The sequence below is a fragment of the Aquila chrysaetos genome, chromosome 6 (assembly GCF_900496995.4).
Source record: "Aquila chrysaetos chrysaetos chromosome 6, bAquChr1.4, whole genome shotgun sequence".
NCBI lineage: Eukaryota > Metazoa > Chordata > Aves > Accipitriformes > Accipitridae > Aquila > Aquila chrysaetos.
This window is the reverse complement of record NC_044009.1, coordinates 13,263,118-13,289,390: the sequence shown is the minus strand read 5'-3', so window position 1 is coordinate 13,289,390 and position 26,273 is coordinate 13,263,118. Positions and strand designations below refer to the sequence as shown.

Sequence of the window (26,273 nt, the reverse complement as noted above, 5' to 3'; positions counted from 1 at the left end):
CACTGCCAGAATATGGGTGGGCTGCTTCTCCCACCCAGGTCCAGCCCCCTCTCCAAATTGCTGCCTTGGGAATGGCAGACAGCAACAAATTCCAACAGCAAAAGCTGACAGCACTGCAAAGCTGATGGGACTGCTGGGATCCCGTCGGGAACCGGCTGTGCCCACAGACACCGAAATCACTATCTGGTACTTTCGCATGGGCTGCCTGGGGAACCCACTCAGCCAGGAGGGCTGCAGCGCTGGATTGCAGTGCCGCCAAGGTGAGTTGGGACGTTCAGGTCTGTTTAAGGCCATCGGGTAATGAGAGACCAATGGCTCTACAGTTACCAATGAACTGGAGACAATGATAAGCTGTTGGTGCCGCTGTCGTCAGCAAATAAAGTCATAAGGTGAGCCAGGAAGCACGGAGAAGCCTCCGGTCCCTGCGTGGGGAACAGGAGAGCTCGACGTGCTCCACCACAGATTCTCACCTGACTTCTTAATTTCATTTATTCATCAGCCCAATAATCAGCCTTCCCATCTTCCTTAATTAAAGGTGAAATTATGGGAGAAGGACTTGTTTCTTATTGTTTCAGGAAGATCCCAGGGCCGGAGCTTTGCTCCCAGCCAGGGCTTTCAGCTCCCCCGTGTGCTGTGCATCAATCATTCATAAGGAAGGATTTACAGCAGAATGGGCCGGGGGGGAGGCAGGATTTCCAAGTCACAGGCGCTGTCCTCTGCAACTTCCTCCTCTGCCCTTGAGCTTGCCCCCACCTGCCTTTATTTCTTCTCCAACCTTTTGTGTGCTTAAGCATGAGAATAACTAGCCGACGAGCCGGCTGCTATTAAAAGGATCCAGCCAGTGGCTATGACACTCACTTGCACGGGCACAGATGCACGTTCCCCAAAATAGTCACTACTGCAGAGATTCCCTTCTCCCTCCCCTCTCCCTTGCTGGTTGACCCACTGGGTCTCTCTTTCATCTGGGCTCTCTTTTCACATGAGCACTGTTTTTTTTCTGGGTTGCAGATGCCAGGGAGCAGGCAGGGACAGCCCCAAACCCAGCCGAGACCTCGAGGCACAGTTATAACACACAGAGCCATGCTATCAGCTGAGACATTCTTGATTTGTGGCTGACTCTCTTCCCTACAAGATTTTATCCCATGCCCTGCTGCTTGTAAGCCAAGAGAATTATGTTCTTCATTAATTTAAAGTCTGAGCCCTCTAGGTTTAAAAAGAGCCTTGTAGAAATACCAAGTATTTGCCGATCCCTTTATTCCTCATTGTGATAATGAATCTTGTTCCTTTTCCATCAGAGAACAAATAAACAGGGGAAAGTCTCCTGAGAGCCGAAGCCTTACTAGGGTCTTAAAAGCAAATAATTTTCTTCACAAGGTAGGAGAAATATCACCAGCTTCTTCACAGTGTAAATAACCCCAGGTGAAAGAGCCAGAAGCGATGCTCCGGGGAGCAGCGTGCCTTGAGTGTTTCAGCCGCTCCCCCTCGGGCGCTGTGGTCCCATTACATTTTCATATCACAGCTACCTTCTTGGTGGGGAGGGACTCTGGGGTGGAGACATTTGCACCATATTTATTTGTTCCTAGTGAGCAAAAGCCTGCTGGTTACAGACTCTTTTAACTCCTCAGTGTAGCTATCAGCTAAATACATGTCCCCCAAGCTCCAAGGCTGTCGGGTAGGAAGGAGGATGGTGTCAGCCCCATCCTGGATCAGTATCCTCGTGATGGGGAGGTTGGCCCCAGCCCACCCAGCCCTCCCGTGGCGGCTGCTTACCCTTTCTGCCTGCCCTCCGGGTATCCTCCCTCCAGCGCAGTCCGGCGAAGAGCTGCAGAGTCAATCAAAGCTGAAATGAAATGTAAACCAATTAAATTTGTAAATTAAATGCAGCGCTGCAACGGGGTGATTTGCCTCCTCTTCCTTTAGCTCCATGCCACATGCAATCCATTTGCAAGGTTCAGTGCCACAAAGCCAGGACTGCGTAGGATGGGGCTTGGCATCTTCCACACGTGCTGAGGAATCAGAGTGACGTTGGGTTAAATACGGCCCTGGACATCACCAGGGCTCCCATCGGGGTGGGAGCAGCGCATTCCTTGATACACTGGATTTCTTTTCCCAGGATAATGTCTCGGAACTCATTACAAGCAGTAACGATAGTGCCAGCATGTGCGTTCAGACCCTACTTGTCCCAGTTGCTCTTGGGGAATTGCCTGGTGTTCAAAATCTCTAAAAACGAGGCTGGATAATTCATGCCACAGCGCTGCTTTGCCCAAATCTGAAGGTCAGCGTGTCCCCTCCTTCATCTTCCTCCCATGGGCAGGGGCAGGATGCAGTGGTGGTGCTGAATTACAAGCAGCAAGCCAGTGACTTGGCTGTGGGCAACAGAATTGCTGCAATTTTAAGGTCTATGTTTAAAGACCTGATCAAAAGGGCACCTCCACCACTGGGGAAAGAGGATTCAGGACTCACTTCATCTATGAGAGGCCTAGTCCTGCAGCGTCACCGCTACACAGCTGCCAGCAGCAGCAGCAGGCAGAGACATCCAGCCCAAGGAAAGAAGGGGAACGAGAAAACCATGAGTATCCCAAACTCCTTCAGGTGCCACGCATCTTCTCGGCACCTTGAGTTTAGCAAGATGTGGTTAAGTGGCGTCTGTCTCTATCCATACCTAGTAGCAACCGCAACAAAATTCCCTCGTGAGGATGCAGCTGGCCTGAGCCGGGGTTTTTCCTCAAATTCCTCTAGGTAGGTGTGGGAAGGTGACCTGGAGTGTTTTCCAGGTAGGGGATTATCCACAGAGAAGGTGGAGAATTGAACCCTCTGAGCAAGACATTTTGTAATTGTTTTAGCGCTCGGAACCTCTAAAATTGGGACACCTTCTGAAAGATGCAGCTCGGTGTATCTGGCAGCGTTTGAGCTCCGTGGGCAGGATCCTACGGGCAGAGGCTGGCGTAGGAGTGGTGTAACCTGGAGGCGAGTGGGACACTGACTTCACTGCAGAGAAGGAGGGTGGAAGGAGGGTGAATGACACATCATTAGGGAAAAGAGAAAACTCATTATGATTTTTAAAGCCACCTAGGTAGAAAACCGAAGGGCCCAGAGTTGCAGTGGCTGGGCTTAAAATACAGTCATGGAGAAAATAAATGAGAATTCATCTTCCATTTGAGAAACAGGTATAATTAATTAGAAGGTGTTTATGAGTTTTTTAACACGTGTTTTGTAGCTTCAGGAAAGGAAGCCAGTTAAGATTTCTCCGAGTGAAATTAAGGAGGATTTTTCTGCCAGAAAATTATTGCTGGGGACGGCATGAACACAATTACAGAGCTAGGCTTGCTCCTAGAGTGACATTTGTGTTCTGGATAAAACAGAGCAGCTCTTCCCCACCGGCACCAAAACAAGGTAGGAGGGGAAAGGAAATCTTCAGAAATATCAAAGCACCTGGCTAAGGTGATGTCAGATGTTTTGTTTTCACAAGGCAACCCTGTTTCCCTTGGATGTCAGGTCATTACGCTGAGAAAAAGAATTCAGTGTAATCTTTACTGATGTGCAATGAAATGAACCACAATAATAGAAACAAAATGGCTTTTTCCATATCAAGATGGATATGTGGAAATGACAGCGCTGTTGGTGAAAAATACCACAAGTGATGGAGGAGGACTGACAGGAGTCTCATTTGGGCTTTTTTCCCAAAAAAAGATTGTTTTTTTTTTTTTAAATAAATTTCAGAGTAAGATGCATTCCCAATGAAAAAAAAACCAAACACCTCTCTGGATATGGTCCCAGAGGCTGCAGTGAAACCCCAGTGGCCGAGCAGGGAGGACAGCTGCGCACTCGGACAGGGCTGGGAATGCCGGTGGCGGCGGAGCACAGGGAGGTGTCAGAAGCACTCGAGCGAGTACCTCTTTATTTTCCAAGGATAGGAATTGATCTCCTGGCCATAGACAAGGTTAGGGCTTAGCTTGCTGATGCTGTTTGGAAAAGCAAAGCTCTGGGAGCCGGTTTGCTACTGCATTCTGCAGAGGCACAAAGGTGGGGAGGAGGCAGAGCCAACAGGCACAAGACTTCAGGAGAACAGGTATGGAGGGATGCCGGTATCTCATGTTCTCCTTTTCTGCATTAAGGTTAAGGTTTGGAGGTCTATTAATTCAGGACCCCACTATATAATTTAAATCCACAGGGCCTGTAGGTTTGGGGAACAGGCTGGGAAGACCCCAGGGTGCTTTGGTATTCCTTAAAGCGTACAGATTTAATAAGTGGGCTGGCAGGGATGATGGACAGTGTCTGATTCTCTTTGCCTGGGGTATAACTCACATTTGGGCTAAGGGTCAGCAATCCCAAGGTCGAGGAGAACAATTTATTGCTGCATGGTGCAGGGCCGTCAGAGATTAACTGTCACTTGGGGAATATAATAGAGTTGGGGCAGGGAGTCAAAGGCAGCTGAATCCAGCGTGACAAAGGCTGGGAGAGCTTAGAAAAAGACTGGTGCCATTTGCAGCCCATGCCTGGCTCATATTTTCTTTTACTGTAGGCACTTGGTCTCAGCTGTAGCCAGAGGATAACCAGTTAAATATCATCTGTATGTTGCCCATGAGAGCAGCCGGTGCTATGGGGACCTCAGAGTTAGGAAGAGGGCAGGTAACTGAAGCCCAGGACATCATCCCTTCCTGTATGCAGTCATGCTCTCAGCAAAGTACAGGCAAAATTAGGGTACCTAAACCCCAAAGAGGCCAGACTCTTGCCAGATGCTGCTGGACACCGCAGGTTATGGAAACATGAGGGCCTTCAGTGCTTGTGGTGCTTTTTCTCTTGGTGCAGATATTCACCCCCAGCACAATTAAGCAGCAGGTGACCCAAATGAAATATTCAGGACACAACCCCAGCAACTTCAACCCATGCTTCGATTCAGCAAACTGCTTCAAGGTGACCTCCGGTGACCTCCATCTTCAGCCCCTGGGTAAGTTCCACTGATTCTCTTAAAATTAGGAGGGGCTTAAAGGCTGTGCTGATGAGCATAGATTCACAAGTGCTGTGCAAAATAGAAACTGAAGTGAATGTGCTTCTAGCAAACCAGGGCTCTGCTGGCTTCAACTGTATGTAATTAGCATTACTCTAGCGTGAGAAGGGGAAAAATCCTGCCCCAAATCAGGGGAGGGGCTTTGTCTGGTCCTGAAATACCAATGCTCTGTGCTTTAAAAGTTGCTGCTGGGGTTATACAGGCTTTATTTACGCCTTTTCTCTTTCTGCTGGACAACAGGAGGGGGCTTCCAGCGCAGCCAGACCTCTGTAAGCATGGCTTTGGGTGCCGGCACCGTTTGAATCCCGTTCGCCTGCTACCTCGCAGGCAGGAGATGGGCAGGGCTGCTGAGCATCCCCCCGGTTCGTGGGCATTTTGAGAGCTGTCTTTAATTCATAACCACAGAACTGTGGAAAGGCTAAGGCTCGGCTCTCGGGCGCCAGGATCCCGGTGGGACGGAGACTCTGGAGGCTGCCTTCCAGTTTTTGCCGCCCCCCCGTCCCGGGGGCGGTGCCTGCCTTCCCCTTTGTGCCGGGCGCACCCCGGAACTCCGAACTGGGAGCGACTGGGATCTGCTGGTGCCGGGAGTAGGGCCGGGAGGCGGCTGCAGGCGGTAAGAGGAGGGCTGAAGCTGCCCGGGGACTGGGGCGGGGGGCTCGCTGGTGGGTGAAGGCTTCTGCGAGCACATGGAAAGCCCCTGGAGGACTCCCCTCTAAAAAGGGCTTCGGCAGGGCTGCTCTTCCCTGCTGGGAGTGTCTAGTCGTGAGCGGGCTAAGCTCAGCCTCTCCGCTTGCGTCACGAGATACAGTAACCCTTCATTGCCTGGTGGTGGGTATTTGCAGAAACTCGCTCTCGTTGCACCCTTCGGCCCGCCTCGCCGGCCGTGAGCGTGCGGTCGCCTGTCAAACGAGGCAGGAGTCCTCCCGGGGGGCTCTTGGGGTCTGCGGTCCCGCCGCGGAGCCGTCGCCGCCTCGGACGGCGCTCGCTCGGCCGCCGCCACGAACAGGATAGGGCCGGGAGCCTGCCGCTGCGGCGCGGTGGGCGAAGGGCAAGGGGCCGGCAGCCGCTGGGCCTCGGCTCGTTGCCGAGGTGGGTGCAGGGACTGCGCGGTTTATAGCGGCTGGGGCGGGGGGGAACGGTGGGCGCTGTATCTGTGGAAGCAGCTTTGAGGGCTGGGTGGACGCGGGGCTGAGCTGGTGGGAGGCCTAAGGGGCCCCGCGGCGAGGCCAGGCCTGCCTGGGTGACGGGGCTAACGGGGCTCTGGATTTAAAGAGACTTTGAGCATTTCTGGGGCAGGGTGGAGTTGCTGTGATTGTGTTGCTAATACTGAAACATGGATTTCCTTAAGAACAACAAACTTCTTCGCCGTTAGTTGTTCTGATGCTCTGCTCGCCCCCCCCCCCCAAATTCACAGATGTTCCAGCTGTAATGGTGATTTATATCACCTGGGTGGGCGGGGAAGGCAAAGCAGTAAGGAGAAGAAGGGTTTAAAAACCTAGAAAGCTTTTCCTTGTTAGATGCTGCCAGTTTGCTTCTGCGATTAGCTTATAGCTGTGGGAGGGATGCTTGGAGAGCAGGTTCGTGCTCCCTCGCTGGAGCCTCGTGGGCAAAGTCCTCCCCGGGCTCCTGCCAAGAACTGGAGACTTCAGCGCCTGCGGTCACACGCTGAGGCAGGAGGAGTTTGATCCTGTAGCAACAAACCTGGCTTGCTGCCTCCTTCCAGGTGCCGGGTCACCCGAGCATGGCCACGCAGATGTTTGAGGGGAGAGGGCACGCAGCTGTCTACCAGAAATACAGGTTTGCACCAGGCAAAGAGCTGCAGCAAACCATCCTCACCTACCTGCAGGAAAAGGTGAGTGGGGTATGGCCAGGCTGCAGGAAAAAATAGGGGAGTGGTATTTGTGGGGAGTAGTATTTACCCTGCTGGGAGTGTTACCTTGGTGGGTGCCACAGGGAAGAATAAATCAATAGGACTCAAGGTCCTCTGTGGGTGCTGGGGGAAGGAATTGGGGTAAAGGCACAGAAATTGGGTGGCTGCCCACTGAGACACATCCACTCCTCCCTGCAGAGGGCAAACCTTGCTGAGCTGGTGGTGGATGTCGGCTGTGGGTCTGGACAAGGCACCCGCTTCCTTGCCGAGCACTTCAAGAAGGTGGTGGGAACGGACATCAGTGAAGCACAGATCCAGGAGGCCAGGGAGGCCCCCTCCCTGCCCAATGTCTCCTACCTGTGAGTGTCGGGGGAGTAAGCCCAGCTGAAGGCAAAATTTGGGTCCTCGCGTGGAGGTGGTGTTTTGTGAGTATGATCGCTGTAAGAGCAAGCAGGCACCAAAGAAAATCCCATTTGATGGGATTCCTGGTGTGAACGGGCATTATCCCAGACTTACAGTGGCCGTGGTCTTGCATCCCAAATGATCATCATTGGCTCCAAAAAATGCCCACTGACTTCACGTCCTACTTTCTAAGTTCCAATTGACACACTACCTTTTTTCCTTCTCCCACTCCAGTGTATGCCCTGCAGAGGAGCTGCCGTTCGAGGATGCCTCAGTGGACGTCCTTACTTCATTTACAGCTGCGCACTGGTTTGATATCGAGAAGTTCATGAGAGAAGTGAACCGGGTGGTTAAGCCAGGTGGTTGCGTGGTCATCAGCACCTACACCGTGGACATGAGTCTGCGCTATGGAAACTGCTCTGAAAAGCTGACCAAAATCTTCAGGGAGGTGAGGTGTTAAAACCTAAACCTTCGGACTTCCCCTCCTGGTCTGGCCAGGGGCAAATGTGTAGAACTTGGATGTAAAGAGGAAAGCAGTGAGCTTGGGTGGTATGACTAGAGGACTCCTATTGCAGGATGGGGCAGAGGGACAGTTAAATACAGGGACAAGGGTGAAATGGGGTTTAGTGGCTCCCATGCAGTGCTGGGGCTGGCTGGATGAGGAGAAGAGGGACGTTAGGATTAATAGGGCAGACTCTGGTGTGGCAAGAAGCGCTGCGGAGCAGATCTGGGGGGCTGGTATTGTCAGAGAGACTTCTGCTGTTGCCTTGATCACAGTGAAAAGAATGGGAAGTAGAAACTCTTTGGAAAGAGTTTTTTTTTAATGATGTTTCTTGACAGAGTGTTTTAACAACTCAATAAAGACTTTCCACCATGAGCAAGAGCAGTGTAGGGAGGAAGACAGAACCCTTGATCTCTATAATAAAACAGGATACTTAGTCTTGACACTAAGCAAGATTTTGGTGTATTTTAATGCAAGGAGTATTTAAAAAAAACAAAGTACATGTATGAATGTATCGTATCTAGGGCCAAGGAAAGCTGACTTAAGTGGAAACTGAGACCTTCAAGTGGTTTTGTGTTTTGGTTTTTTTTTTTTTTTTTTTTTAATATGCTGTCTTTACAGTCCTGGGACCTGCTTTTAAAATACTCTCATAATAGAATAAAACTAGTCTTGGAAGACTACAAAGACATCTTTGAGGCCTTGCCGTTTCCAGACAAGAAGAGGTGAGCAGAAACCCTTCAGTGCAGCACTAGGAGCGGATGGAGGTGGCATCTCTGCTCCTCCATGGGGCTGCTCTGCAACTGGTCCTGCAAGGACAAAAGGGAGCCGGGTTTGCTGGAGCAGGTAGCTGCCGGGTTTCAGCAAATGCTTTTGCATTGTGGCAGAGCCACGTGGTTGCATTTTCAGTCCTGTTGGATTTAATGCGGCTCTATGCTGGGCCAGCAGGCGTGGTCTAAGGGCTGCAAGGACCCTTCCTGATTCAAGGCAGAGTTGGGTTAGTTTGTTTTTGTGGGTTGTTTTTTTTTTAAGTTCGTGGTTTATGATAATTTGAGGCTTCTGGGCAGATCACTTAATGGATGAAGGGGGAAAATGGAGTGAGAGAAAGAACCTGCCCCAGGCCTCCAGGGAGCCAATGCCTGCCTCCCCCACCAAGGCATGGGGCAGGCGCTAACTCCACAGGCAAAAAGGATGCATTGGCAGTGGTGTTGCGGAGGTGTTGGTGTCCTGGCTGCTGGAGGGGAGCGGGGTCTGCAGACAGGTGTTTATCAAAAGGGCTGTTCAATTTGCAGACTATGTCAGGTGGTCCCGGGCACCATCTCTGCTTCTCCAGTAGTGCATCAGTTAGAGCTCCTGACCTACCAAATGCCACAGTCGCATGTTGTTTCCATCTGTTGGACCTTTCATGGTATTTTATTCCCCACCACCTCAATCTGTTGTCCTTGTTCCACTGTCTTTGAGATTTAATTTGCCAATGCTCCTTTCTTCCTTGTCTCCTTTCTAGAATCACTGATATCTTTGACAAAATTCCCATGACAGTTGCTGGTGTGGTTGGTTACTTGGAGTCTGCCTCTCCGTATCAAGCCTTTATGAAGAATGACCCCAAAGCTGCAAAATCCCTCCTCCAGGAGACTGAAAAGAGGTGAGAAAACTGCTTGGGGAAAACAAGCAGGACATGGAGGACCTGTTTTATACAGTCCATGAAGAGTGAGATTGCGGAGACACCTTCAAAGTTAGAAGTGAGCTGTGCAGTGATGTGCTCCCTCCTTCCGCCCAGGTGTGGATGGATACTTGTCAGAGGTTAAACAGCAGATCCTCAGCTGCTCACAGCATGATTGACCTGAGTTTAAGTCAGCTGACTTAAAAGTTTAAGTCCATGTAGCTGTATGGTGTCCTTGCACTGATGTATCCATGTAAGCCTCGTGTCAGAGGTATCTTGAGTTTCTTTGCCTCGCTCTTGATTAGCAGAGGGCAGGAGAAATATTGACAGTTCCACCTTAACTAATGTGTTTTGGCCCACAACAAGGGCCTGCTGCAAAGCTGGGAAGGGGAGGCATCCCTGTGCCTGCTAGTCTAGTCATTGACCAGAACAACCCCTGTCCATGCATTGGAAGCATCTGCCATCAAGACCTCTGTGCTCTGGGTGGAAGAGACTGTTCTCCGGTTGTGGATGTTGCCCCATGTCAGGTGGGAGCTGGCTGGGAGAGTGAGACCCTTCCTCTGCTTCTTGTTTCAGGATGCTGGAGACAATGGGAGTTTCTTCTTGTGAAACCCCAGTGGAGTTCTGGGTGAGGCATGTCTGTGTGCTGGGGTGCAAGGGACAGTGAGAGGAAACCCTTTGCCTGATCTGGTGCTGGAAGGGAAGGAAAAAGTGGGTTATCTCCTACTACCCCACTTGTAACCTGCCTTGGGAAGATTGATGCTTACTTCAGTGATTAAAGTTTTGATCTCCGGTGGAAAGCAGAGAGGGGTTTATGCCTGCCCTCCGGTTCCTGTCCACCTTGGTCCTCCAGTCTGCCCGGTGCTGTGCCCTCACCACTAGAAGGGTCCAGTTTCAGTGGTGGTGGTTGGATTGCACATGGGGATAAGAATCACAGTAACAGCTGATAAACTTGCTGTATTTCTTACACAATTAATAATAAAAAGCTGAGGAAAACATTGCTTGTGGTTCCCCTTTTTAAGAGAGGCTGTAGAGCACCTGCTGGGGTGGGAATAGCTGCACTTCATGGACATTGCTTACCTAGGCCCTGAGTGGCTGCCTGTTTCATGGGGTAGATGGGCTTTAGGTAGAAGGGGCTATTTGCCCCTTTCCCTGTCCAGGCTAATCTAGGAGCTGTGTGTTGTCTCTGAAGGCCAAGCTGGAAAGGGGCTGTTCTTGCCCACTATGTGACCCCATCCCTGGTGCTTTGCTGGCTGGTGCAGGTGTATCAGTAGCTTATCTGCCCCAGGATTGCCCAGCACTGTGCCAGCACTGCTGCTTGGCCCTCACGAGGTTGTTTGCCCTCAGCACAGCTCAGGAGCCTCTCTGGGATCGCTGCTGCAGGGGAGCAGGTTTGCACTTCCCCTCGGTCCCAGCCTGCTATTGCTCACCCACACTTCCAAGGGAAGAGTAGAGGCTGTGTTTCAGGGAGGGGCAGATGGGGTTTGAAGCTGGGTATAACAGGTCCCCTCCTGTTTGCTTTCTGGATATCTGAAGTCCAGGCACAGCCTCTGTGGGGACCTTTCGCTTTCCTGTAATTCCTGCCCTTGGCAAGAAGGCTACCCTGATGCCATGGGGAGGGCTGTGGCCTCACTCTGTTGTACCTTGATGCATTATTAAGGCAGGCAGAAGTGATACCTCTGCTCCCTGCCCCAGAGAAGGGGAGGTGCTTCAGCTGTGGTCCTGGGGCTTTTGGGGATGTTCTGTCATGTCCCAATTTCTCAGGCCAATGACTTGGGTTTGCTGATTCCCAGGTTGGGATTAAGGTGGAATGGCACCAGGGATCCTTTAACTCGCAAAACTCAATTTTTATTTGCTCACAACAAGAATTGGCGTGCTAACAACAAAAATTGGCATGAAACTATGTCAGTAAACTGTGTAACGTGCTAACCATACATCACCAAACGTATACTACAGGCCTTGCTTATTTGGGAATCGGTTCCGGGAAGACAATAAGGAGAGCCCTCCCATTGAGTCACAAGGTTCAGAGCAGACCCCCTTGCTTTCTAGACTCCTCTGCAAGGAGCCTAGGGGTGGCTGAATCCACTCCTAGTCCCAGACTCGGTCAACAGTTTATGTCTAAAGGGATGAGGTGTAGGGATTATGGAAAAGGGAAAGAGAGAGAGAAGAGAGATTTCACCAGTCCTGGATCCAGTGTTGGTGCAGTCAGCCAAGGGGTCTGGCTCTGGTGGGCTTGTGCATGTGGGGCTTCAGTTTGTGTCCTTTTATCATCCTTGCCCCTCCTTTGGACAGGCACTTGAACTCATTAGGCTAATTAGGTAGCCTTTGGGCCGTGGGCTTGGGGGTTGTTTGGGGAATGGCTTCTGCTTCCCTGCAGGTGTGATCTTTTGCCATAGATAGTGAGCTGCCCTGTTCAGCATATCAGAACAGCACACCCTCCCCCTCCTGTTGCTGATGGGCTTCTTTTCAGGTATGGTTCCTTGCTACGTTGTTATGCAGACTTAGTTGTTAAGCAGAACTTGCCCCTCCACGATGTTTGAGACATGAACTCCTTCAGACTCTCACATGGTCCTGCCATGGGCACAGAGACTGAGCCTCCTTAACCCTGGGCACGTCTCCACTGGGGTCACTGAGTGCTGGCTCACCTTGCCCAGGCTGGGGAGAAAAGGCTTTGACCCCACTTGGTGGCTCCCAGGAGGGTGGCGGCGGCGGCCCAGGAGGACAGCTATGGGAAGGAAAGCCCATTGCTGATGCGAGGATGGTCTCTGTGTCCATGGTCATGTGTTGGAGAAGACCTCATTGAGCTGAGCAGTGATGCTGGATCAAGCCCTGCTGCCAGTCACTGGTGAAGAGGTTCACTGGGGGCAGGTTGTGTTTGGGCAAGCAGCAGCCATAAAACCTCCCTTGCTGGGTGAGGATGGGGGCTGGTGGCTTGTCATCTCCTGGAAGAGCACTAGAGGTCTCTCCCTGCCCGGGACCGCGCCAGGTGACACAGCTACTGGGATCCTGGTGGCCTGTATGGCCGCCTTGGCTGGGGAAGCCCCAGCTTGGCTGGCAGGGCTTGTCCCAGTGAGGTGTACCCTGGCAGCGGTGCCCTGGGCAGGGCGACGTTCCCTGGGAGGGGACACCCTGCGTCCCTACAGCAAGTGCCAGCACAAAGGCTCTGGGGAAAAAGTGCTTGTTTGGGTTTTTTTCCTCACTTAAACCAGCTTGTTTAAATCTGCTCATTTATTAACTTTTCAGTTAACAGCCTTTCCCTCCCTGGCATCGGCAGGACACTCGGCACGTTCTCCAGGATGATGCAGCGGGTGACTGGCCGTGATGTAACATCAGGGATTGCATCACCAACATGCTTGGGCACGGTGTCTGCAGCACAAGGCACGCGGAGCGGCGCAAACCAGCCTGACGTCACGGTGGCTGTGCAGCTTGCATGTGCAGAGAGGCGTTGGAGGGTTCTGGGGTGTGTAGCGAGGCCAGCAACGCTTTGGTGGCACTGACACCCTGGGCTGGTGGGGACAGGTCCAGTGATGGCTGCTGAGCGGAGGCCACCTGGTGTTCCCTGCCTTGGCACCAGTGGGCCATGGGCAGGGCTCCTGCACATCACCCAGGATTTTTAATTTTAAAGCTGCCTTTTTTGGGGCACTTTTTTGGTTCTTTTGATCTTCTTTTCCAAGACCAGTGACTTTAGCAGGAGCTGGTTCCTCCCAGATGAGCCCACCAGCTCCAAAAGGGGCTGGGAACAAGTGATCTGAGCTCATCCTTACTCACTCGAGTGGCATGGCTTGTGGCCAAGACTCTTCCATGCTTGCACCATGTGGCGGCCGATGAGTCACAGAGTGATTGCCTGGCCCTGTGCTGGTACCAACCCTGCCCAAAGCCCTGCCTGTTTTCGTTTTCCTTCTCACACCCAGGACTTCCCGTGCACCTGGGATTTCTTGCTCTGAGCAAGTTCGAGTGGCTTCAGCCCACTGGGCTGCATAAATCCAAGGAGGGGGCTCCATCATTGTTATCAGCGCTGCTCTCCTGGCAAGGTGTCGTTTGCCATTGGGGCTGGGGCGATGACTGCGGCGGGTCCTCAGCGCCCTGCAGACCCCGCCGGGCACAGTGTGGTGTCCCCAGTCCATGCCAGCTTTGGGGGACCCTCTGCTGTCGTGGCAGGAGCAGGCGCTATCACGGTTTGGAGGAGCTGTGCCAAATGCAGCCAGGCTTTGCTGGCCAGGCTGGGGACTTGGGGTATGGTGGAGAATGGCATTGCTGTGCAAGACGCTTGCCGGCGTGCCAATGCCCAGGTTGGCACAACCATGTCCCGTCAGGGAAAAGCCCTCACTGCTGCTCAGCCAGGCACCCATGGGCTCGGCTATGGCTGGTGGTGAGTGAGGGGCAAACATTGAGCAAGGCATCCAGGAGATCTTCAGCTCTTCATCACAGCTGCCCTAAGTGCTGGGGGGCTGTGCTCATGGCCCTGGCTTCCCTGCTCAGCTTCTGCTTTTCCTTTGCTGCTTCCGGATCTCCTTTTGCCTACATGAAGAGATGAGGTTTTGCTTTACTTCTCCAACCAGAAATGACACCCAGGAGATGAAAGCCACAGCAACAGGGAAGAGGAGCCAAAGAAGCTGGGTCCCGCAGGGATCTGATGCTGCTCTGGGACTCGAAGGGTGACCTGAGAGTGTCCCCAGTGCTGTCCTTGGTGAGGGCTCATGGCATGGGGCAGTGGTTCACAGTGGATCTGCGTGCGTGCCAGAGTGATCTTCCAGCCCTGCTCTGGGTCTGTGGGGCTGCAGATGAGGCCGTCCCAGCACTGCAGGTACTGGACTTCACCATCTTGGTGCTGGATATCACTGTCTGGGTGTTGGGGACCTTGCTCCAGCCCTGCTGGCAGCTGCTGGAGGTCCCAACGTGGGTGCCGAAACACCCTAGTGTGGCTGGTACCTCACTCTGGAGGAGGAAACACCCTGTGGTGCTTGTCCCGTGAGCCAGCTGGGCTCTACCATGTGGGACCTTGAGCCACCATTGCCCTCCAGCCACTCCACTGTGACCAAAACTGTTCCAGGCAGTGCCAGGACCCCTGCTTCTTCACTGGGAGACATGTTCGTTTTTAGACGCATCAGGCTTTTTTTGCTAAGGTGCTGTCTATTCTGGCTGAGCTGTGCCTTGCTTGGGCATCGTACGTGAAGTTAGTTATGCTGGCCTGGGCTTTTATTTCGTAGTTGTATTGAATGTGAACAAGTTGCATTGAATAAAAAATTATTATTATTACTATTAAGGGTCTTGGGCTTTAACGCTGTATTTTGCTGTCCTGGCTCTTCTCCAAGCTGTATCCCCATCTGGTTTGGTCAAAGCTGAGATAGTCACTGCCTGAGCCACACTGCTCCCTGCCTGCTGTCGCCACGCCTCTTCACCTCCACCGTGGTTTTCCAGGAAAGACCTGAGCTCTCTGAGATGCTGCTGGAGCAGGGGAAGGGCTCAAGGAGGGCTGGATGGATCCTGCAGGTCAGCAACTGGTCCTGCTTAACCTCTTCGGTTATGATCTGGATGATGAGGCAGAGGGTAGCTGCAGTGTACCAAGTTCACTGATGACACCAAATTGGGAGGAGTGGGTGACACACCAGAGGGTCGTGCTGCTGTCCAGAGGGACCTTGACAAGCTGAAGAAATGGGCTGAATGGCACATCATGCAGTTCAACAAGAAGTGCAAAGTCCTGCACCTGTGAAGGAAGAAGCCCAGGCAACGTGCTGGGGACCACCCAGCTGGAAAGCAGCTTGGCAGAAAAGGACATGGGGGTCCTGGTGGGCACCAGGTTGAACATGAGCCAGAAATGTGCCTTTGCAGCAAAGAAGGTGACTGGTATCCAGAGCTGCATTAGGAGGAGCGTTTCCAGCAGGCTGAGGGACATGATCCTTCTCCTCTATTCAGCACTGGTGAGGCCACCCCTGGAGTGCAGGGTCCAGTTCTGGGCTCCCCAGTGCAAGAGAGACATGGATGTACTGGACACTCCAGCGAAGGTCCATGAAGATGACGAAGGGACTGGAGCATCTGTCAAACGAGGAAAGGCTGAGAGAGTTGGGACTGTTCAGCCCGGAGAAGAGACAGCTTGGAGGCTCTCGGTGGTGCCTGCTGATGGGACAGGAGGCAATGGGCACAACCCTAAATACATGAAAGTCCATCTGAACAGGAGAGAACACTTTTTTACTATGAGGGTGGTCAACCACCGGCAGAGATTGTCCAGAGAGGCTGTGGAGTCTCCATCCTTGGAGATACCCAAAACTAGACAATGTCCTAAGCAACCTGCTCCAGTTGACCCTGCTAGAGCAGGGGTTGGGGTGGCCAATGTCCAGAGGTCCCAGCCCATCTCCGTGACTCGGCACAGTGTGTCCATACTGGTCTGCCTGCCCATACGTGTATCTTTCCACAACCTTGTGCAAGAACTTTTCTCGTTTGCATGGACTCTTTGAAGTCAGCAGTATATTTCCAAATACGAACATTAAAAATTGGGTCCTTCTGGAGCAGTGTACTTCTATGGCTGCCACGTGAGGCACTGCAAAGTGCATTTATGCCTGTTGCTGCCTCACTGTGTATTTGCTTTTTAGATACAGGTATTGCTCTAATTTTCTATATTTAATGCTTGATGAATGCATGAAACTACAAGCACGGCGGTGATGTCTTCACATCGCAGGAGGTTACCTTGAGGGAAGGACAGATTTTGCTGAATGGGGGCACCGTTCCAGCTGTCAGTGGAGAGATGTCAATACATGACATTTGTGTTTCTAGGCTAAACAGGGAGGAAACCCCAGCCAGCTCCAGCGGCTGGTGGGGGTGGCAGCCCCGCTGATCGCCGGCAGCCTCTCTGCACAACCCTACGTCCCACCCAGAAAACGCGGGGTAGGAGTGCTTCTGCTTGCACCCTTTTTCTTGCTTTTGTAGTGAGCCTGGTAACTGAGGATAATACACGCGTAAAGCTCATGCCTGCAGCCTGCGTTGTCCAGTGCCCACTCCCGGCTGCTGCTTTCACCGTTGCGCTGCTCTTCCCGCGGGGAAACTGAGGCACGAACTGCTGTTGCCGCTCAGAAGGCACCGAAACCCTCCCGGCCACCCCGAGCCTGCTGTCCCTGTGGGGCTGCATGCCTGGGAGTCTCCCGCAGCTTTTGGCGTGGTGCCGGGCTGGTTCGTGCCCAGACTTCCTGACACTTGCCAAGTCCTCTGCGCCGCTCGACGTGGCAGCAGCGTCCCTCCCGTTCAGCTCCCTCGGAGGGGTACGCACCGAAGGCAGCCCGAGCATCGCCTCGCATCCCCGTCGAGGCAGGCAGCAGGGCAGGCAGTGGGAGGCGGGTGCTGCCTGCACCAGTGGCAGCGGGATTCCCTCCGCTACCGCTTTCGCTTTGCTGTTTCCAGACCTGCCGGGCCACGGATTTTCCTGCTAATCTGAAAGCGCAATCGCAGCGAGCAGGCAGCATAAAAAGCTGAGGAGATGGGGCAGCGAGGCAGCCACAGCGAGGAGGCAAAGCAGCTCCCCGGGACCGGCCGCCAGCCCAGCAGCCCCGCAGCCGAGCGAGCCACCCGCGGCAACACCGTCAGGCATCTCTACAGCAGGGATTTAGCAGATCTGGCCCAAAGTGCTCCAGTTCATCCTCTCTGGCTTCTTGCACCGCAGCCCCCTCGCCCCATCATAACCTTCTCACCGTCGGGCTCTCGTCGGCAAAATGCTGCACCTCGACCTCACCCTGCTGCTTGCACTGGTGCTGGGCGCTGGCCTCGGGGCCGCCTTTCCCCAGGACGCCCTAAAGAAGAGCTGCAGCCTGTCCAAGTACCAGTTCCTCGTGCCCCACGAGCTGAAGGCTGTGCAGAAGATGAAGGAGCAGTTTGTGAGTGCCGCTGGCAACAGGGGGGCTGTGGGCTGGAGGGGGGCAAGGCAGAGTGGATGCCAAATTTGAGACCCTGAGTGACAAGGTGGATGTTTTCTGCAACAGTTTGGGGGATGAGGAGGATGTTTTCCAAGGGAGTTTTGGGACAAAGAAGGATGTTGGGCCAAATTTTGTCCTGGTTTCAAACCCCTCAAGGCTGACCGGGATTGCACAACATCGCCAAAAGTCAAGGTGACAGTTTTTCAATCCCGCTCTTGTTTTACGCCTGCAGGAGGACATCATGCTGCTGACGGACCGCAAATGCTACACCAGGCTCTTCTATCGGAAATGGAGGATAGCGGAGCTGTCGGTAAGGGCGAGGTGATGCTGTAAAAAGGGGGTACCTGCCCTCCTCCAGCCGGGACACCCCGGCAACCGGTCCCACCTCCATCCACACCCCCGGGCAGGTCTTCGAGACCCTGACCTCCAGCCCACGGCCAGCCCTGGTGCTTTGGGTCCGTAACCGGGATGCTCCTGCCCGCAGGTGCCTGACCGAATGGTGCTGGTGGAAGCCGAGCTGGCCCTCGCCACCGCCATGCTGGGGCTCCCCGCCGCCCCCAGGTTCGCCGAGACGCGCCAGCGGCCCTTGGCCTTCCTCACCCAAGCCCGGGAGGACCTGCGAGGCTGCGTGAGTGCCACCGCCCCCCCCCCCCCAAGATCCCCCAACCCCATGCCAGCTCAGCGGCCCCGGTGCTGGCGGCAGCACCGCGAGGCATCGTAAGGACACGCGGCCGCTTTCCTTGCAGATGGCCACGGAGGCTCCTTTGCATCAGCCCTCCGGGAAACTGAGGCACTGGCTGCAGAAGCTGCAGACGGCCAAGAAAACGGTGAGTCAGGCCAGCAGGGTGAGGGGGGTTGGGAGTGTTAGCCACCGCGCGGCTGCGCAGGGCCTGCTGCATCCCGTCTCTGGTGCTAACCCGCCCCTTCTCCCCACCGCAGGAGACCCCCGGCTGCCTGGAGGCCTCCGCCATCCTCCACCTCTTCCAAGTGCTGAACGACCTGCGGTGCACGGCCCTCCGGGAGCAATGCACTTAGCCCCTGCTGGCAGCGTGGCCGGCACGGCATGGCACTCGCCGGCCGCAAAGGGTGACCCAAGGACTGGGAAAAATGATGTTTATTGCATCACTGGACTGTATTTCCTATTTAAGCATTTTTCTTATTTATGTGAACTCAGGGAGCAATTTGGGTTTTTTACAGTCTTTTAAATTATTGGGGTTTATTGTGTATTTATAAATGGCTCGGGAGGAGGTAAAGAAATGCCATTCCTGACCGATGCTGTTCAATGGGGAGGAGTGTATTTATTGGGTATCTTTGTTTTGCTGGTTTTCAAAACACTGACTGTTTTTAAGGAAATCTATTTTTGTACCTATTTATTACAGGCTATATTATGTGTATTTACCTGTATAAATTATTTTTTTATGTGCTATTTAACATGAAAAATAAAAAAGATACCATAAATGGACAAGTTGCCATCATATGTTTTTACTAAGCTTTGCTGTAATATCATCCCTTTGGAAAAGCGAGTTATTGCGGGGGGTGAGGGAGGACATCAAGGCGAATTTTGAGCATTTGAAAATCAGCAGAACTTTGGCACTCGTGTTCGTCTCCAGCTGCCTGGGGGTGCACCCTGACTGCCCCCCCGGTGTTTGCCTTTGGGGACACATGGATGCTGTTGTGGCCCGGGCTGTCCCTGCCCACTCGGGGACAGGAGCCTGCTGGCCACCCATTTCCAGGACGGATGCCCGCGTTGGGTGGTGCAAACCAGGGCGTGAAGCCTGGAGGAGCCCCCAGCCTAATGTGATGTACGGTACGGGCTGGGCAAGCCTCCAGGTTTGGCCATCCCGGGAGCTCTCAGAAGATCCCCAAATGATTTAACCACCAAACCAGCGGTCAGGACGAGCGAGGAGCCGGGGAAGGCAGGCACCCAGCAGGGAGAGGAGGACAAGGACTGACCTGTGAGCAGACCCAAACCTCATTCAATCTCTGTTTTCTCAGGTCAGGGGGATGGTTCTTCGGAGACAGGTCACCAGGGGAGGGCAGCCAGCAATGGCGACCGCGTGTACGTGGGATGGCCGCACCTGGAGTGAGCGATCACCCGAACGTGGGGACCACTCAAAGCCTGGGGACCCAAAAGGCGCAGGTTTCGGTGGCAGGAAGGAGAGAAGCGCAGGGGAGCCATCGGGCGCTTGAGGCTGAGATAATTTTACGGTTGCTGCTTTTAGGTTGCAGGGTTGGGGACTGAACTGCCAGCAGCTGAGCTGCAGCATGGCCACAGCTTCCTACAAAGAGACAGCTGGGGACACGAGCCACAAACGCTTGTCATGAAGTGTGGCCCAGGTACCGCCTGCTTGTCCTGCTCAGGCTTTGCAAGGATGCTGTCCAAATGAAACCTCTTTGCTGATGGGGAAGGAAAAAAAGCTTTATTTTCCCTTTAATTTCCAAATTATGCTTTATGCTAAGGTAGCCAGGCACTAAAGAGGGGAAATGCTGTTGTCCTTGTCTTTTGCAGCTGGATGCAATCTGCTTCTGCCGGAGCGATGGGCCCTGGCTGCTCAAGATACCCCCAAGCATGAGCCTTCAAGCAGACACATGCACGCTTGGGCTGTATTGACTTCGGCGGGGGGGAAGCACAACCCAAGGGGAGAGGGAAGCCCGTCCTGCTGCAAGCATGCGAACGCGTACCATCCCAAAACCAGAAACCCCAGGTGAGAGGCATTTCCATGCTAGGTGGAGCACCTTCTCCGGGCCAGGGAGAAGCCAGCGGCCAGACGCTGGGCTCTTTGGGGAGCTTTAACAGACTTTTGTCATCCAGTCATGCACCAGGTGCTACCCATCTGCTGCCAACTAACTTTTCCTGGAGAGGAAAGCCTAATGAGGGCAGAAGGTGTTTATTCATCCCCAAAATAGATGTATTCACACTATCCTGCTCTCATTAAGGTATCTACCAAGTCATTGTGAAATGCAGCTGCTGCATGTGATGCCACTGCACCTGGCAGGAAGGCGCAGGGCTGCCCGCGCATCCGTCTCCAGGGAAGGAAATGAGCTGTATTGCTCGAGCGGCGGCAGGGTCACAGCACAGCTCTCCTGAGCAGAAGGCGAGGCCAGAAATCACTCCCCGGGGAAGAGCAGTCCTTCTTTATCTCTCTGATGCGGTCACAAGGCATAAATTTCCATCACAGTGCTCCTCGCTTCGCTTGTCCTGCGAGGGCAGGAAATATAAGATGTGCCAATACCTTCCCCGCTCCCCCGCACAGCCGCCTTTGGCAGGTTAACCTCCCGGTATCTCCCATGCAAAGCATGTTTGCTGCAAATTAAGGCTGGGGTGGTTGGTGGTGTTCTTTTGCCAGATGGGCCAGGCTTCAGCGACAGGACAGCCAGGCTCCTTGGCGTGCTGGGAGCGGGGCTGGTGGGGACGGGCGATGGAGCTGCATCCTGCCTAACACCCCTGCCAGCTTTTTGTAGCTCAGGACGAGCCCCTCTAATTCTCCTAGAGGGTGTTCGCGCATGGGCAAGAAGTGCTTTAGCTTTCCCTGCAGGGTGAGGGGAAGGGTGCCGGGAGGGAGATGCTGGGGAGTCAGAGCCTTTCTCAGCATTGCCAAGCGCTTGGCTGGTTAACGCAGAGGGATGTTAATGGCAGTTTCCCAGCCTCCCCAGGGAAAAGGAGAGAGGCGTGCTCTTCCCTGTGTTAGTATCAGTTCGGAAACAGCAGAAGGAAAGGCAGAAAGCCTTGGTCTTGCTGTGACTCCATACGGCCCCGGCGTCTGGGAGGCACCTAGTGTAGTTCCCATGTGGACTCTGATCTCTGGCCCCAAGGGCAAAATTTACCAGAAAGAAACCCAAAGCGGTGGGTAGACAGATACACATTTAACCTGTGGTGGAGAGGAGCTTTCTGTGCGAAGTTCTGCTGGAAAATGATTGGGAAAGCACTGAGGTAGACCAAGTGGTTGGAAAAGGAGGATGAGGGCAAGGCTGCAACTCCTGGAAAGGTCATCCCAAGCCAAATGCTCACTTGTGATTTGTAGCATCATGGGGAAAATACTGGTGTCGTGGAAGGGACCGAACTGTGGGCAGGTGAAACGCAACGGCAATCATGGCTGAGGAGCACAAAACACCCTGTGGCAGTGGTGATCGTGGCTCCCCTCTGGTGACCGATGGGCAGAAGGTGTCAAGATCTTGTTTGCGTTAAATCTCAGCCCTCCTTGCCTGCGCCAGCTTGGGAGACCTCCTGGCCGACTTCTCCCTGGGTGGACGAGGGGAGCTTTGTGCTGGGCGGCCCTGGCTTGGAGCAGCAGCAGCAGCCTCGTGCTCGCTAGGGTGTTTGCTTATACATGCAAATTTATACTAGCCGAACTTGGTTTTGAATACGGAAGAGTTTCTTTTTTGAAAGGAAAATCCTGCAGGATTTAAAATCCTGGAGTCCCGCAGGATGCAAATAAAATAGGATGAGGTCCTTTGGGATCTGGCAGATGTCTGGCTAAAGTAAACGGTAAGAAACTACTCAATTGCTGCTCTTTTCTGCTGAGGTTTTTGTGCCACTTTCAACATCATCTAAATATCCTGGTCCTGCGATGAGTGACATGGCTAAGATGTGCTGCTGAGATGTTTCATTTTCTCCCTCCAAGAACTGTTTATGTAATGGAGTTTTATTTTGGTAGGGTTGTTTTTATTTCACATATATACGCAGTCTTGTGCTTCCATCGAGTAAGCAAGGGAAATGTCTACCAAATTACAGAAAAGGCAGTGGAGTTTGGGAGTTTTTCAGTTCAGCCTTCTGTGTGCTGGTCCCGAGTGGCAAAAACTCTGCAGCTTCGCAGGGAGTGTTGCCTAACACGTTGCAGGTGACATTTCTGCAGGCAAATCAAGAAAGCTGACAGCTGAGTTTTATTGATGGATCATGTGATATGCTCCTGGGTCATAAACTTCTGCTTCAAACCCTCCGACCAGAAGCCAGGTTGATAAGAGGGAAGGAATAAATGTGCTCTCACCTGTTAGCGGGAGCATTTTGGGGGGATCCTTGGCACTCTCAGGATAGGAAAATGAGTTGCTGCTGGTGTTACGGGAATGTACTGTTTTCTAACACACTAGATACTGGTGCTCTCAGTGTCATAATTTCTCCTCCTGTTTGGCGCTGTTCATAATTGAAAATAATAATTCCTGTCTATCAGCAATCATACCGGGAATCATTTTGTTATGTTCCCATGTTGCCATCTGGGGAGTCAGTGTTCAGTGAGATCCGACTGCTTTTAATTTGCTTTGACAAAGAAGGTTATTTGAAAAATAACCTTCACTTTGAACTGCAGGTGACTTCAGCTGCACACGTGGATTACTCATTATCATGCAAAAACCAGGACTTTCAACTACAGAAACAGGCCAAAAGATGCTGCTGAAGGCTCCCGGGACTCCAAACTGCTGCCTGAACTAGTAATGGTGTGCTTCCCCTGCACTCCAGAAGTCTCATTTCGGCTGTCACCTCTGTAGCCACAACTGAACCATTTCCTCTGTCTCTGGAGAACCTCCCCCAGCAACCCACGTACCCCGACTGCCCCCCTGCACTCGTGCTCCCACAGAAGTGCTTGCAGATGGGGCTGGGACAGCTTTCTGGCTCCAGAGAAGATGCCCCTGCCCCAGAGTATTCTTAATTTTCTTTTTCATTCAAGAAATCTGATTTCTATGTTCTGCTCAGAAAGGAGGACTCATTGCCCTGAGACCACGGTTCTCTGTGTGCAGTTGCTCCTTCCACTGCACAAATCCCTGCCTCCAGTTGCTTCAGATAAAAGCCTCAAATCTTTGGGCCCACCACTGATAGACTTGATGGATAATGTTTTAAGCCTTTGGGAAGGAAAAAAAAAAGTAGATTTACAAAATGGAAGGCTGCTATTTATGCCAACCCTGGCAGAAATGGGAGAAGGTATATTGGGAAAATGTAGTAATTGAAATAACTTTGGTGCAGGCATTTAAAGGCTCAGGTTTAAAAAAACGCCCTCTTGCACCTGCTGGAGTATGACTGTGAGTCATCAAAGTAATAAGGGAATTCCAGCTGATTCATGGGAAAGCTCTGAGAAAAGGCATCAGCCTTCACAGGCCCAAGATAACAGTCCCATCCCTAAATGCTGGAATAAAAAAGATGAAGGAGAAAAGTTCAGATATGCTTCATAAATATTTTTCCAAGTCATTCCTGGTTCCTAGTTTGCCCCATGGTCTCTTGTCTGGGAGGATGTGTCTGGGTTGGGGTAGAGGACCAGGACTGCTGCTTCAAGTGCTATTGCCACAATCATTTTACGTCGCAAAAGACAGGTCCACAACGCATCGGAGCGAAGGAGCTCTCAGTCCCTGTGGTGTCCATTGCTCCTTAAATCTCTAAAAGCTCCTTCTCTCCCTAAAAGCTGATGAGCTGGGTGGGGGCCTCCCAGATTGCTCTCTGTTGCAGTGTAGCTTTGTAGGTGCAAGACAGAGTCAGGGTTAATCCCAAGCACCCTGTTAGCACACCACTGCTACTGGATATGCCCGTACGCTCAAACTGCGTGGCTGTCCATCCCTGCAAAATGCTGCCTAAAACTTTCCTTGGTTACCATCATCTTGATAGACTGCAGTGTCAGACACCTGTTTTGACCATCCCAACTGATTCACGGCTGCAGGCAATGTGTCGCCGTGTCGGCACATAGGTATGAGCCGTTGGGATGTTTATGGGACAACAGATTAGGGGATGGACTGAAAACCTGAAGGTCTGCTTCACAGAGGAGCAGGCGCCCAGGCTCTGGCAGTGTTAGGAGCGAGCACGCCCTGCTAAAATCAAATGAGAATCTCTTTTTAAAGGAGGAAAAGGTGTTCTGGGTTGATCATCAAGCAAGCCAAAAGCTGAAAATGTAACACCCTCTCATGGTGCTGGGCTGGCTCCTCCATAGTTCAACCCCAGCTCCAAAGTCCAGGTTGTCACTGGGGGCTGTGACCACCATGGACATGAAGTCCAGCAGGCAGACTACGTTTCAGGAGATAGAAAGAGAAGATTACTCTGTCAAAGGAAAACAGTCAAGATTAGGACTGGTCTAGGTAAGAAACCCAAACCTTCAAAAAACAAAGAAAATCAGTGTGGGGCTTTCGGCTTTGCTTTTTTTTTCCTAGACCTGCAGGCAAAACTTGGCTTTCTAATCTGATTTTGAACCTTGCTCTGGTGTTTTGTTCTCTGGTTTTAGCAGCGCCCAAGGGAAGAAGCAGCTAAATTCCAGGTCAATGCAGTCTCTGATAGGTATCAGCAGTCAAACATGTACACTGATTTTAATCAGAGGGTTGCGTGACTGTTTGTTATAAAGCATACATAAAATCTCAGCCACTTGGTAATCATGAGACGCAGCCCATGGGGCTGTTTTGCTCCTCTTGGCATGTTTCTCCTTCAGTGCTCTGCTGTCCACAGTCATGCACAATTTTATTGGCTAACAGGAAGCCAGTTGTTCCTGCAAGAACTCTTGAGATCCCCTTTTCATATGACTTTAATAAAGCAGTGGGTGGAAAAATGCTCTGATATTACCATCATGACCACAATGAAATTACAGCGATCTGCTCTTCTTCCAAACGGCTTGCAGCAGACGCGCATTCAAGTGTGCAGGAGGCAAAGCGTTACACGTGGCAACGGTCTCACGTGCCTCACGTCAGTGATATTTACTTTTTCTTGTCTACATGGATATGAACTAGCAGCTGTAATACTGCAAGTGCCATTGCCATAGTTACTGTCCTACAACATCCTCTTCCTTCTCCTTCTAATACTCCAAAGCCAGTTCTGGTCTGGTATGACAGGTCAGTCGCTAATGAGCTGTATAAGAGGGGGAGGGGAGAAAGCCAAAACAGGTTAAACCCAACAAAGTAAACCAGGTGGTGGAAAGCAAAGACTATTAGTGAGCGCATTTTTTGCCACACTGGAGATTCGTCCTGCTTCCTCACTGGCTTCCTTCACTGTTTAAACACTGCAAATTGTGCGAAACTACATTGCTTTTATCTTCATACTTCAAATCAGATCCCTTATCTAAAAAGAGTCTTAAAACCCAGATACATCCTTAACCTGACCCTGTTTTAAGGCCTAAAACCGTGTGGCCTTCTCCATTAACGTCTACACTCTTGCTTTTCTACACTCTTGCAAAATGCGTGATCCCAGCTGTCCTGGCTTGCCAAGCACTTGAGTACAAATGCAGAACTAGCATCTCTTTGGAGATCACAAACTCTGGGACTGAAACGTGAGCAGTAGGGACTTACTTCCACTTTATTTTTCAGCAGATGGAATGTGTCTGGATACAGAGCTAGCATTTTTAAAGTAAGAGCATAGAAAAGCTGTGTTTAGAAAACCCATGAGGGAGGGAGTTAGGATAATGGTTGGTTCCCTTTGTTCCTGACAATATGAGAACTTCCACAATTGCTCATTAAGGCAGGAGCTGATACTTTAACAAAAAGCAGACTTCCTCTGCTTCATCCCCAGCAGAGACATATGTGTTGAATAAAAGCATGAGAAAAAGACCAAAAGGACACAAGAAGACATAAATAGTCATTAAATGGTGGCATAGTTTAAATGCAAGATGCTTGTTTCATCTTCTCTAGCTTTAAAAACAGTCACAGTAGGGTCATGGAAAATGGCTGGGTAATTGCCTGAAATCCAACAGAGGAGAAACCTTGGTTTTGTTTGCCGCACCAGGTGATGTCTGCCACTGCTCAAATTCTTGCTATGTGAAACATGAAATGCTTGCCAGGTCACAGACAGGGTGATGGGAAAACAAAATACTCCATCATGTGTGCATATGAAACTGAAACTGGGTTTTAACTATTAACCGTTTTCAACCAGTCATTTGTGGTTTTAAGTACTAATGGATACAGAGGTATAGATATGACGTTATGAAATTACTTTACAAACTACTCTCCCCAGTGGTTATTTCCTTAGGTGCCGAACCTTTGAGATT

The 26,273-nt window shown here is 52.0% G+C and overlaps 2 protein-coding genes across 5 annotated transcripts; both read left to right on the top strand.

Moving 5' to 3' along the window:
- Positions 1–5,489: 5,489 nt before the first annotated feature.
- LOC115342764 (putative methyltransferase DDB_G0268948) lies at positions 5,490–13,292 on the top strand. 4 transcript variants are annotated; one of them, XR_003923892.2, is made up of 8 exons: positions 5,517–5,621; positions 6,732–6,860; positions 7,077–7,237; positions 7,515–7,728; positions 8,404–8,504; positions 9,072–9,187; positions 9,284–9,421; positions 10,016–10,437. XR_003923892.2 is itself a non-coding variant. In XM_030017690.2 (7 exons), the coding sequence occupies exons 2-7, from the start codon at positions 6,750–6,752 to the stop codon at positions 10,104–10,106; spliced, it is 816 nt and encodes a 271-aa protein (XP_029873550.1). In that variant the 5' UTR covers positions 5,490–5,621; positions 6,732–6,749; the 3' UTR covers positions 10,107–10,437. The 4 variants fall into 4 exon arrangements, 3 of the variants coding, with proteins under 3 accessions (XP_029873550.1, XP_029873549.1, XP_029873547.1); XM_030017690.2 differs by lacking the exon at positions 9,072–9,187 and having other exon boundaries at positions 5,490–5,621; XM_030017689.2 differs by lacking the exons at positions 9,072–9,187; positions 10,016–10,437 and adding an exon at positions 12,683–13,292.
- Positions 13,293–17,135: 3,843 nt separating this feature from the next.
- Positions 17,136–18,731, top strand: LOC115342765 (interferon lambda-3-like). Its single transcript, XM_030017691.2, has 5 exons — positions 17,136–17,298; positions 17,570–17,647; positions 17,822–17,965; positions 18,084–18,164; positions 18,277–18,731. Exons 1-5 carry the CDS (start codon positions 17,137–17,139, stop codon positions 18,370–18,372), a joined length of 561 nt encoding a protein of 186 aa, XP_029873551.1. The 5' UTR covers position 17,136; the 3' UTR covers positions 18,373–18,731.
- The last annotated feature ends 7,542 nt before the right edge of the window (positions 18,732–26,273 follow it).

What these genes read in the sequence shown, in the direction of transcription:
- LOC115342765 (XM_030017691.2), top strand. Translation starts at nt 17,137, where the DNA reads ATGCTGCACCTCGACCTCACCCTGCTGCTTGCACTGGTGCTGGGCGCT. An exon ending in AGAAGATGAAGGAGCAGTTT is followed by an intron (nt 17,299 to 17,569) that starts GTGAGTGCCGCT and finishes TTACGCCTGCAG; the next exon opens with GAGGACATCATGCTGCTGAC. An exon ending in TGCAGACGGCCAAGAAAACG is followed by an intron (nt 18,165 to 18,276) that starts GTGAGTCAGGCC and finishes TCCCCACCGCAG; the next exon opens with GAGACCCCCGGCTGCCTGGA.
- LOC115342764 (XM_030017690.2), top strand. Translation starts at nt 6,750, where the DNA reads ATGGCCACGCAGATGTTTGAGGGGAGAGGGCACGCAGCTGTCTACCAG. An exon ending in CTGCCCAATGTCTCCTACCT is followed by an intron (nt 7,238 to 7,514) that starts GTGAGTGTCGGG and finishes CTCCCACTCCAG; the next exon opens with TGTATGCCCTGCAGAGGAGC. An exon ending in CCGTTTCCAGACAAGAAGAG is followed by an intron (nt 8,505 to 9,283) that starts GTGAGCAGAAAC and finishes TCTCCTTTCTAG; the next exon opens with AATCACTGATATCTTTGACA.